The sequence below is a fragment of the Bufo gargarizans genome, chromosome 9 (genome assembly GCF_014858855.1).
Source record: "Bufo gargarizans isolate SCDJY-AF-19 chromosome 9, ASM1485885v1, whole genome shotgun sequence".
In the NCBI taxonomy this organism is placed as follows: Eukaryota; Metazoa; Chordata; class Amphibia; order Anura; family Bufonidae; genus Bufo; species Bufo gargarizans.
In genome coordinates, this window is record NC_058088.1 from 86141390 (window position 1) to 86153960 (window position 12571).

The window sequence follows — 12571 nt, forward strand, 5'->3', positions numbered from 1 at the left end:
TTAACTAGACTAACTCTAACTTGTCCCCACCCTTCCTGCAGGAAGTAGGACAAGCCCACTTCTCTCCAGAGGGGGGTTAGAATGAAAGGGAAAGCTCCATTCTACCAGCTACACTGGTCAAAAGTAGCCTCTGAGTGCCTTTTCATAGGCTGACAGGGGAAGCACTTTTACTCCCTTTTGTGGCAAGACCCAGTGTCTTATCGCACCACACCTGTAATAATTTAGGTTTCCTTGGCAAGATCCAGTGTTATCAGACCACACCTGAAATCATTTAGGAATGCTTCCTTCCTCCAATATGCTGTAATATTGTCATGTGTAAAGGGACCTTGAGACATAACTGCATGCAGAGTTTTGCAGCAATCTCACATCTCCAAGTCCATTATATATATTTTTTTTTATCAAGGAGTGTAAAATCCTCCCCCTAAAACATATCCAAACAGACCAGGGGGCAGGTGTCATGGATCAGCGGGTGTAACTGGCTATACTCTTGAGGGGTGTGTCTAAGCAACTTCCTGGTTTTCACTAGAGCCTCTGATGGTGAGGATAGACTTGAGCTGTTAGGGTAGCTGCCATGGGCTACTCAAGAGCAATTCCCAAGTCAGTGGCAGCTGGTCTGGGAAGACCAGGAGGTACCTGAGTAGGTACCTTAAGTATAAGCGAAGACAGGCGAGCAGAGACGTTACCAGGAGCAATGGTGCAAGACCGAAGGTTGTGGCAGAGATGTGGTCAGACAGGCAATAGGTCAGGGCAAGCAGCACAGGTACAGGTCGGGCAATCCGGGTCAGCAGAAGGAGAGTAAAGCAGGCAGGCAGGGATCAGACGATAAGCAGAATCCAGGAACGAAGTATAGCTCAGGAGCACACATGAGTATCAGGAACTAACAAACGCAAGGACCTTGACACTGAGGAATCTAGGAAGAGGGCTGAGCCACTTTAGTACCTGCAGGAGAGCCATGGTAGGTTAGTGAGGTCACCTGACCTAACCCACACAGTCCAGGCAGTGATGCGTCCGGCCTTACAGCAGTGTAACATGAAACCAGCTGAACACAGGCTGTGACCAGGGCTAAGTGGAAGCTGTGAAGCGGAATCTTCAGAAGCAATAGCAGAAACAGAGCCCAGGACCGTAGCGGTGAAATGAGACACACCGGCCACAGGTCACCGCTGGGCGCGTTTCCCCAGAACCACGTTAATAGGCGGGGGAACATCGGCGTACAGCAGCTGCTGTTACAGTACCCACCCTTAAGCTCCCTTTTCTTGAGTCCACAACGGGACAAGAAGCTTTTAATCAGGTCCAGAGCATGAATATTCTCCTCCGGCTCCCAAGACCTCTCTTCTGGACCGAAGCCCTTCCAATCCACCAGGGTAGTAGGTTCTCTTGCCACGCTTCCTGAAGTCCAAGAGTCCTTGACCTTGAATGTCCCTTCTGAATCTTCAGACACCAGAGTCGCTGTAGACAGAGCTGTTGAGAAGCGGTTAAGGACTACCAGTTTGAGTAAGGATACACGGAAGGCATTGGGAACACGAAGAGAGAGAGGTAGCCGTAACTTATAGGTCACTTCATTGATCTTCCTCAAAACTACGAAGGGTCCCAGGAACCTAGGGGCAAACTTGAAACTAGGAACCCTTAAACGGATGTTTCTGGAGGAGAGCCATACCTTATCTCCCGGTGAGAACTGAGGCGGTTTTCTTCTTTTTCTATCCGCATTCGTCTTCATGCGTGTCACTGCTTTATCGATGCAAATCTTGGAATCCTGCCAGATCTTTAAAAAATCCCTAAAAGAGGAATCCGCCGCTGGTACCCCAGAAGATATAGAAACAGGGAGAGGAGTACGAGGATGCTGTCCAAAGAAAGGAGATGACCCAGTGGACTCACTGGTATGGTTATTTTAGGAGAACTGTGCCCAATGTAACAATTGTACCCAGTTGTCGTGTTGAGCTGAAACAAAATGCTGAAGGTAATTCTCCTATATCTGATTGATCCGCTCTACCTGCCCATTGGTTTGGGGGTGATAACCAGAGGAGAAGTCCAGGTCAATTTCCAGCAATCTGCAAAGAGCTTGCCAGAGCTTGGAGGTAAACTAGACTCCCGATCAGAACAATATGCCCAAGTAAACCATGCACACAAAATATATTTTTCTCGAACAGTTTAGCAAGTTCCGCAGCCAAGGTCAATCCAGTCAAAGGAACGAAGTGCGCCATCTTGGAGAAGTGGTCCACGACCACCTAAATCACAGTACATCCTGTCCGAAGAGGGTAAATCTGTAATAAAGTCCATGGCAATGTGTTGCCATGGAGCATCAGGAACAGGTAGCAGTAACAACAGACCAGCCAGGCAGTTTGCTCCTGGAGATTTTATTTTGAGCACAGACAGGCAGAGACATAATCGCTCACATCCTTGGACAATGTGGGCCACCTAGTAGTGGCGAGACACCAGTTCTGTGGTCTTGCAAATACCTGGGTGACCGGACTGTTTGGAATTGTGCCCTCACGTTAGGATAAATTCTTTTGGCAGATGGCACGAATGTCCTTCCGGCAGGAATGTCTCTTACCAGGACAGGAGCCACTGTGATCAAGCGAGCAGGATCTACAATGTATTCAGGCTTCTCCTACAGATTTGTGAAGTCAAATTGCATAGTCAGAGCATCTGCCTTGATGTTTTTCTCAGCTGGGTGAAAGTGCAACTCGAAATTAAAACGAGAGAAGAAGATAGCCCATCTGACTTGTCGAGGGTTCAGACGCTGGGTGAACCCACTGTGCCACTGACTGACTATACTCTGGAGGGGCGTGTCTAAGCAACTACCTGGTTTTCACTAGAGTCTCTGATGTGAGGATAGACTTGAGCCATTAGGGTAGTTTCCAGGGGCTACTTCAGAGCAATTCCAGAGTCAGTTGCGGCTGGTCCGGGTGGACCAGAAGGTACCTGAGTAGGTACCTGAAGCATAAGCGTAGACAGGCGAGCAGAGACGTCACCAGGAGCAACGGGCCGTTGTCAGACAGGCACTAGGTCAGTCCAGGCAGCACAGGTACAGGTCAGGCAATCCAGCTCGGCAACAGGAGATTCAAGCAAGCAGGCAGGGACGAGATGGTGAGTATAATCCAGGAACGAAGTATAGGTCAGGAGCACACGTGAGTATCAGGAACTAACAAACGCAAGGACCTTGACACTGAGGAATCTGGGAAGAGGGCTGAGCCACTTTAGTACCTGCAGGAGAGCCAGGGTAAGGTCAGTGAGGTCACCTGACCTAACCCACACAGCCCAGGGAGTTATCTGCTCTGCCCTTACAGCAGTGTAACATGAAACCAGCCGAACACAGGCTGTGACCAGGGCTGAGTGGAAGCTGTGGAGCGGAATCCTCAGTAGCAATAGCAGAAACAGAGCCCAGGACCGCAGCGGTGAAATGAGAAGCACTGGCCACAGGTCACCGCTGGGCATGTTGCCCGAAACCACGGCCATAGTCGGAGGAACAAGCGGCGTACAGCAGCCGCTGTTACCGCAGGTAAGTGGGAAATTGTTATTGCTAATGTATGTAGTTCTGATAAACGGGCAATCAGTTTGTAAAAAAAATTGTTTTTATCTTTTTATTGTGCAGTTTAAAAATATCAATAAAGGAAAGAAAACCAACATCATTGACTCCATGCTGCGCATGTTGGAACAATATTCAAGCAACCTAGAAGACTTAATACGAGAGAGGACAGAGGAACTAGAGATAGAAAAACAGAAAACAGAAAAGCTTTTAACACAAATGTTACCTCCGTAAGTAAATATACAAAGTTTATCTCTATGCAGACTCACTGAATAATGTCTTTATCATGTGAAGGTAATTTATGAATGTTGAAAACGGCCGCTTCTTTTTCCTGTTACATAATGTATGTGTGTTACTAAAGATATATTTATATGCATTTTCATTTTATTGTGTCCTAAGATGACAGCCATAGGTTATTCATTTTAGTTTGTGTATAGGGTATATTGACATGTTACATTCTTCTATAGCCTGGAGTTACTGGGCCTGACAGAGACAAACCCCCTTGACTGCTTCCATAATGATTGGGCAGAGTGCTCATAATGTGTTCTGCCTGATCATTGATGTTAATAGCAGCACAATTCTCCCTTTCCCTACCTGCCATTTATCTGTTTGATCAGAGAAAATCATGTCCTTGTTTACACAAAGTTTTTTGCAGCTGATTTGAGGCAGAAAAAAATCAGGAGCTGAATCTGCCTCAAAATCAGCTTGCTTTCCAAGCTGAATTTGGAGGTATATTTTCATATTACAATCAGCTTTTGGAGCTGCTTGACTTAATAGGATTTTACATGCTAATTCTGCTTGAATATGAATTTTTTTTTAGCTCGCTGAAATAACCAGCGCTGTTTAGAAAACAGCTCTTATTGCCATTACTAATCAATGGGAGGCAGATTTGAGGCATTTATGGAGCTGATTCCAAGGCTTCAAAATGAGAGCCAAAAATACTTCAAATTTAGTGCCAAAATCCCAGTGTGAACAGGCCGATAGAATTCCAAATGTAGTAGCTGATTGGTCTATCATGTGACTTCACATTCTGTGATGACCCCAGCATCAGACTTTAGACTCATTCAGATATAAACTGAGTGAAAGATACTAGAAAGGGTGGATTTCTCGATAAATTTCGATATGAACAGTTACGACACGCTATACACTATACGGAAAATAAGAATTATTTTAATATAGCACGGGACACTTTTTTAGATTTCTGTTACGATATGACATTAAACACTTCTGCTATATCACATATTTATGCAAAGTTAAAATACGAATACACAAAATCAATCACATTTAGAGGTGAGGATAAATGGGAGAGAGATTTGCAGAATGTGGAATCAATCCCGTGGAATACGGTATATAGAAGCATCAATAGATCTGCGGTCTCCCTGGCCCATACATGGGTCCTTTTGAAAATTTTACACCGTCTCTATTATACACACCAGTACTATTGCACTCTATTTACAAAGATAGAGAACAGAATTGTTACAAATGCAACAGAGATAGAGGAGATTATAAAGATTTACTGTGGGAATGCCCGGTGATAAAAGACTACTGGATTAAAATATTCAAGAAATTGCAGAAGAGTTCCCCTATGAAATATGAAGTATGTATTGAATATGTTATCCTGGGTTTACTCCCAGAAATAGATAATAACAAAACTGAGCAACTACTTTGGCTTCAGGGAATAGCCTTGGCTAAAATAATAATAGTTAAACATTAGGGCTCCAGGAAATACCCACATTTCCAGGAATGGATGGAACTCATGAATAGGGTTAAGGAATACGAAAATCAGCGAAAAAAAAGGCAGCTTGGCTGCGGATATGGGGTAGATGGAAGTGATGACACTTGGTGACCTGACGGTAGCCCCGCGGAGAAAAGGGGGTGGAGGGAGGGACAGAAGGGAAAAGACAAGAGGGAGATTTAACACAAAATGAAATTATGCTGTATCACATTTTTCTGATCTTGAATTTAAATAATAAAAAATAAAGAGAGGGTAGAAAAAGACAACAAAAAATTGAAGCTCTAATTTACTGAACCATTCAAAAGAATATGTCATAAAATACTGCATGCAGCAGCTAATATTTTGGCTTCATAGACCCTTGGTGGAATTGGGAGGTTGCACTTGGCTATACCTAAACATTTTTTTTTCAAGTGAGTATATTTTTACTGGTATAATTCTTTCTAAAGCCTTATGCAGACGTCCGCAGAACACTGTCCGTGAGATACCGGACTGGCATTGCAGGAGCGCATGGCGTCATTGGTTGCTATGACGCTGAGCACTTTGTGCCGCCGCCGCAGTACAGTAATACACTGGTATGATCTATACGAGTGCATTACTGTACAGCAGCGGTGGCACGAAGCGCACGGCGTCATAGCAACCAATGACGCTGTGCGCTCCTTGCAATGCCAATCCGGTATCTCACGGACCGTGTTCCACGGACGTCTGCATGAGGCTTTATACTTGGCTTGCTAGTCTTTATAGTCACGCTCACGTCGCCGTGTAACTGTAGCCTTAAAAATATAACATCAGACAGAATTTCCAATTCAGGTATAAGCATGTTGCTTTTCCCTGCGTAGTGATTAATAATTATATGGTGTTGCAGTTTGCGGCATGTTGTTGCAGTTTGTGCACACATATACAATAGGAAAAGGTTTTGTGTGCTGGTTATATACTCTACTATCTGCTTGATTTTCAGATCAGTTGCAGAAGCGCTAAAAATGGGCTGCACAGTGGAACCAGAGGGGTTTGATGAGGTTACATTATACTTCAGTGATATAGTGGGTTTTACCACTATATCAGCAATGAGTGAGCCCATTGAAGTGGTTGACCTTCTTAATGACCTCTACACATTGTTCGATGCCGTGATAGGAAATCATGATGTTTATAAGGTAGGTCCTACAATTAAGTCATAACTTGAATAATATATAGTTCTATACAGTATGCTTAGAATGGCTTTAAAAGCCAGCACAGAATGGTGACAAGCAAACACATTTCCTGTATTTTCCCACTGTTCCACTGATCAGGTTACCTTGTTTGTAGGACATATAAGTGTATTTACCTATAAATATAATTGGACTTCAGAAATGTCAGCACTACAGTTACATTATTATATCTAAAGCTGTAGAGTATTTTTCATTACAAGAATTGGCTGTATTATTACTGGTTCAAAATAAATGACGATAGGTTGCCCATGGCTACCAGTCAGGTTGGTGCTTATATTTCTAATAAGTTCTGAAAAAAGACAAGTGAAATCTATTTGCCACTAGCAACTACAACACTTTAGTTTTGCACCAGTTTTGATATATTTCGCCTATTGCCTGCAAAAGCTACACCAGTGATCAGCAACCTCCAGCACTTGTTATGGTCAGGTGTATGGACAATGGTTGGGGAACCACTGTTCCAACTAATAAGTTTGACATTGGTCTATACCTGAGGGCATTATCCTGGTGATCCTCTGGTTTTCACCCTCTAACCCTTATACATGGATCTGGACTTCGGTGAAGGGGAACCACCAGGCTGCTACATCTTGAAATAGTCCTGGTGTAGTTGGCAGTTGATCCATGGAGGTCAGAGATACTAGTGCAGAGCACCAGAGGCACAGGCAAGGCAGAATGTAGGCAAATCTAAGGCAAAAACAGACACAGGCAAGAGCCAAAATACGGAGCAATGAGAGACGAACAGAACAGGAACCCAGATAGACAGACTTCAGGAACCCAGGCACATGGACTACATGAAATAGACAGACTTCAGGAACTCGTACAGACATAGTGTAAGCACAAGATGCTCACACTGTGACTACAGATCATGATTAGGACACAGCAGGTAGAGGAATATGGACAAAAGTCGGCACACACAGACAGGCAGGTTAAGCTCCATACAGACTCTAGTAGCATTTACAAATCCATGACAAGGTCACGCACACAGAGTATGTAGTAATACATAGGACACGAGGCAGTGGCATACAGAAATAGGTCAGAATATAGGCACGGACAGAACCAGAACAATCCAGACACAAACTTGAGAGACCAGACAGATAAGGCTCCAACACAGGACACAGACAGAATGTAAGTAGATTCAGGCAAGCGTGTTGCACAACCAGGGCAGGTCACAGAACTCAAGAAACCTATACCAGACTGATGCAGAACTCAGGAAATATATAGTAGACTTATCGAACTCATAAGACAAGCAGATGCGGTCAGAAGTCCAGGAAACATTAATTTATGCAATACCAAACTGAGGAGAGATACACGCACATTGGCACTAATTTACAGCACAACCGAGACCAGTGGCCACATGAACCACCATCGGACACGATGACCCAATTCAAATCCACAAGCTGCTGATGCTGGAACTCATGGTACAATGGCACAAGTGAAATGCCATTGGGACAGCACTCCAGCTGTTCTGAGACTACATCTCCCAGCCATTCGCTTCCATGGGAGTTATAAGAACAGCAAAGCAAGTGTGCATGCTGGGAATTGGAGTTTAACAACAGCTAAAGTGCCAGAGGTTGCTGAAATACAGGGATCATATTATTACATCCTTCATAACTACAGTAATTTAAGTATAGCCATTAATAATATGGGAGGATTCTTATTTTTGTCTTTTTTTTGGTTAACAGGTAGAAACTATAGGAGATGCCTATATGGTTGCATCAGGACTTCCTAAGAGAAATGAAAATAGGCATGCAGCAGAAATTGCCAACATGTCTCTGGATATCCTCAGTTCTGTTGGAACTTTCAAAATGAGGCACATGCCCGATGTCCCTGTTAGGATACGCATAGGCCTGCATTCAGGTAATATTGTGCCTGTTATCTTTGTGCAAGAAATTACAATGTAAAGTATATCACTTCTTTAACATATAATTGTATGTAGATGTTTTTATTGTTATTATTCAATATTTTATATTTTCTCCCTGGTTTATCTTCTCTGTGTCGGCAGAAAAATAAAATTGTGGCTAGAAAGACTTTTTTTCTTAAGATATAAAGTAATTAAAATTGCATGAGAGGATTTTGTAAAATTTTTATAGGTATGGTATATGTTTTACATTTGATTTATTAAAATGAAAAAATCACTAGTAAATAGCTTTTCATTTTTCATCTTACATAATTTTGTTCTTTACTTATTTTTTCTAGAATGACAACCACTATTACTACACTTGTAGCTTCCAGAGGGTTGTTTATCCAGCCTTATAAATGAAAATCTTATAAGTGATCCTCTGGTCCTGTATTGCTGCATAAATAGGCAGACGCACTGGTGTGTCTGACCCCAATGGGTCAGCCGCCAACCACACCGGGACTATCTCGAGAGATAGCGGCCTGGTAGCTACTCCACTGTGAAGTCTAGATCCCTGTATAAGGGTGAAAGGGTGAATACTAGGGACTGCCAGGATAACGCCCTTAGAGTTAGTGCAAAGCCAAACCAGTTGGTTGGCACAGTAGGTCCACACCCGTTGCCCCTAAGAAAGACAACTCAATGGATCATATGCAGAATTTTAAGGATAAATGCTCTTCAACATAATTGGCTATTAAGCTTTTTGGCAGATTATCTTTACAGACAATTTATCACAAGATACTTTTTTCACTTTGTCTTATAGGGCCCGTGGTTGCAGGTGTAGTGGGTCTAACAATGCCAAGGTACTGCCTCTTTGGAGACACAGTAAATACTGCCTCCCGCATGGAATCAACAGGGTTACGTGAGTAAAGAAATGATTGTCATTAGAGATGAGCACATTTTTCATAAATTCGATTTGGCCGGTTCGCCAAATTTTCTGAAAAAATTCGGTTCGATCCGAATTTATTTGTGGCGAATCACATTAAAAAACTACTATTTCCTGGCTAAAGAGAGCCTTTCTAGTGGTGAAGAACACTGTGCCTTGCAGTAACACGCATAGGGAGTCTGCTGTGGTAGTGAAATAATACTGTGAGTCAGTATAACATGCAGATGAGAGGCATCGCTCTTAGAATCACTGCACACTTCACTTATTTTTATTTTCCCACTATTACATGACAAAAGGGGCTTTAGAACATATAACTGCACCGCTGAACGGCAAATATATATATTTTTTCCACTAATAGACGACACAAAAGGCTTTAGAACATATAACTGCACTTTTGCCACTAATACACAACAAAAAGTGCTGTAATTTTAGCACTTCACCACAACAGCTAATAAGCCCTTTTTTCCCACTAATACAAGCCAAAAAATGCTTTAGAACATATAACTGCACCGCACAAGGGCAAATAAGATGTAGAAATATTTCCTTGTAATAAACCCTGTTAATGGCTGTAACACCCCAATAACAAGAACAGTTTGCTGGAATTACAGAGCTGTATAATGGCAATTTGGATCCCCAGTCAGTGCAGCAAGGTGTAATAGGAATGTTCCTATTACCCAGGCTGTAACCTCCCCTACTGAACCCTGTTCAACATAAATGCTGTGGATTGATTCCTCCCTATTCTTTCCCTACATCTTGAATAATCTTTCCCTGCACTTGTAAATTGTTTTTTCAGCACAGTGAAGTTTGTTGTAGCACTGTCCTTAGCTCCTACTGATGTCTCTCCCTGCACTAAGTACCCTGGTAAATGACAGAATCCAATAGGGCTGTGAGATCACAGGGCTGGCTGCTGATTGGCTGCATGCATGGCATTATGGGTGATCCCGCCTTCCCAGAGTTCCTTGCTCCATGTCCTCACATGTGCAGCAGCCATTTTAGGAAAGCATGCTCTTTGTTACCATGAAGCGTGAGGAAATTCGGATTCGGTGCAAATCAAATTGTTCCTGAAATTCGGATCGAATTTCACTTCAGCTTCAATTCGCTCATCTCTAATTGTCATCATGTGAATATAACACAGAACTCTATATATTTTTATAGATGAATCACAGGGACGGAAAGAGTTACTAGATCTCAGTATGTTGCTTCGGATATCTGTTTGCCTTTATGCCAAACAATGAAATAAATTAGATTGCATTACTATTACAGAAAATACTAAGATATTTTATATATTTTTTTACTGTTCCAGTTGGTTGATGCTTATATTCCTTTACAGCTTATCGCATCCATGTCAACCAAAGCACTGTCAAAACCCTCAGATCTTTAAATGAGGGATATATTATGGAACTGAGAGGAAGGACAGAGTTGAAGGTAAGTGACATGTTTATCTGTATCATACACAATGTTCTCTCTTAGACGTCACACAAGTTATTTGTTCCAATTACAAGCTAAGGTCAGTTCTTCATAAATTTCTAGGAAGCTAAAAAAAAAAATCTTCACATATCTGTGTAGACTGGACACCCACATCACTGTGCTTTACCTGAATAAACCATCTGTTGTTTATTAAATTAGTACCTGTGTGATCATAGTGTCTGTTCATACAATGGATTCTGCGGGGGAATTAAATTCAGTTTTAAATTCTTCAGAAAAGACGTAGCATAGTAACATGTCTTTACATGCATTGGTCTTACAATATTGAGGGGTCACATATGATTGTTTTCATCATAGTTTTATTGTGCTTGTGAACGTCTAACCTCAATGCATTTATTCACACGTTATTTTTGCTGCAATTTGGTGAAAAACATGGCAGATATAGTGAATACACCCTAATTTATTTTCACAGCATGTCACCGATATGACCTTTAAATCACTTATCAATATTTTGTGACATGTAGCCATTCAGATTGCGTATTTGGTGTGGTCCATTAGTTTGATTGGTGGAAATGAAGAGAGACGGTATAGCTGGTACATTGTGTCAGCTCTACTGGAAAACATATAAATCAATGCAGCTTAAGGGTGGGTTCACACTAGCGTTAGGGATTCCGTTATGGCTTTCCGTTATGACATGGTTATAACGGAAAATAACGGAATGCCCAGACAGAATGCAAAACGGAAGCCTTTAAAAGGCATTTTGTTTGCTTTCCGTCCTAATAGAGTCTATGGGAAAGCATAACGGATCCATCTGGGTCCCGTTATGCAAGATGGAAAACAAAGTCCTGTTGACAGGACTCTGTTTTTTGTCTTGCATAACGGGACCCAGACGGATCCGTTTTGATTCCCATAAACTTCTATTAGGACGGAAAGCAAACGGAATGCCTTTTAAATGCTTCCGTTTTGTATTCCGTCATAATACAAGTCTATGGGCATAAGAACGGATCCGTCCTTCCGTCTTATGGATTCCGTTATTTTCAAGCCATAACGGAATCCCTAAAGCTAGTGTGAACCCACCCTAACAATTTTATTTAGTGTCTTTAGCTCATATCAATAAAATTTATATTATAGATTTTGATCTCCATTAGTAAATGCAAACCTAAACCTAGCCTATACTGGGCCCTATGTATGCCAAGTGTCCCCTTTACCTTTATAAATAAAATTGGCTGGCTCACAGTAATGTATTTGCGACTTTTATTACATCCCCCCAGTACCTACAAAAATCTGATAAGCATTCTATAAATCCTAAAAATTTCTACACAAAGATCACTATTATATATGGAATATAATTCAAGTATATTTCTTTTCAGATATGCTGGATAGAGTCCCATTGTTATAAGTGACTCGAAACGTGTATATTCAACACGGCTACACCTGTGCTTCAGCGTGCTATGGGCAGACTACAACATCTAGCCACATATATTGAAATGGTAGATGCTAGGTTGGAAGTGGGCCCCCTTAATACATTTTTTTACATTTACATGTCCCCCTATGCAGTATAATGACCACTAGTGGCCCTTCACACAGTATAATGACCCCCCCAATGCCCCCCCACACTGTATACTGATCGCCAGTGGCCCCACACACAGTATAATAACCCCACAGCGGCCCTCCATTCAGAATAATAACCCCCAGTCATCCCCCATTCACTGGGGCACTGGGGATCATTATACTGTATGGTGGTCACTGGGGGTCATTATATTGAATGGGGGTCATTGGGGATCATTATACTAAATGGGGGGCACTGGGGTCATTATATTGTGTAAGGGGCCCTCACAGTGTAATGACCCCCCAGTGGCCCCCTCACATACCTATCATTGCTGGAGTGCAGGGGAACTGGCGGTCCTGT

At 42.3% G+C, this 12571-nt stretch overlaps 1 protein-coding gene across 1 annotated transcript in view; it reads left to right on the top strand.

Annotated features, from left to right (window-relative positions):
- Positions 1–12571, top strand: part of GUCY2F (guanylate cyclase 2F, retinal) — a 124693-nt gene that overhangs the window by 97970 nt on the left and 14152 nt on the right. Inside the window, exons 12-16 of the mRNA XM_044268975.1 lie at positions 3590–3753; positions 6214–6406; positions 8140–8314; positions 9115–9213; positions 10568–10662. Of these exons, the coding sequence (XP_044124910.1) occupies positions 3590–3753; positions 6214–6406; positions 8140–8314; positions 9115–9213; positions 10568–10662 (726 nt within the window). The remainder of the gene's footprint in view (positions 1–3589; positions 3754–6213; positions 6407–8139; positions 8315–9114; positions 9214–10567; positions 10663–12571) is intronic.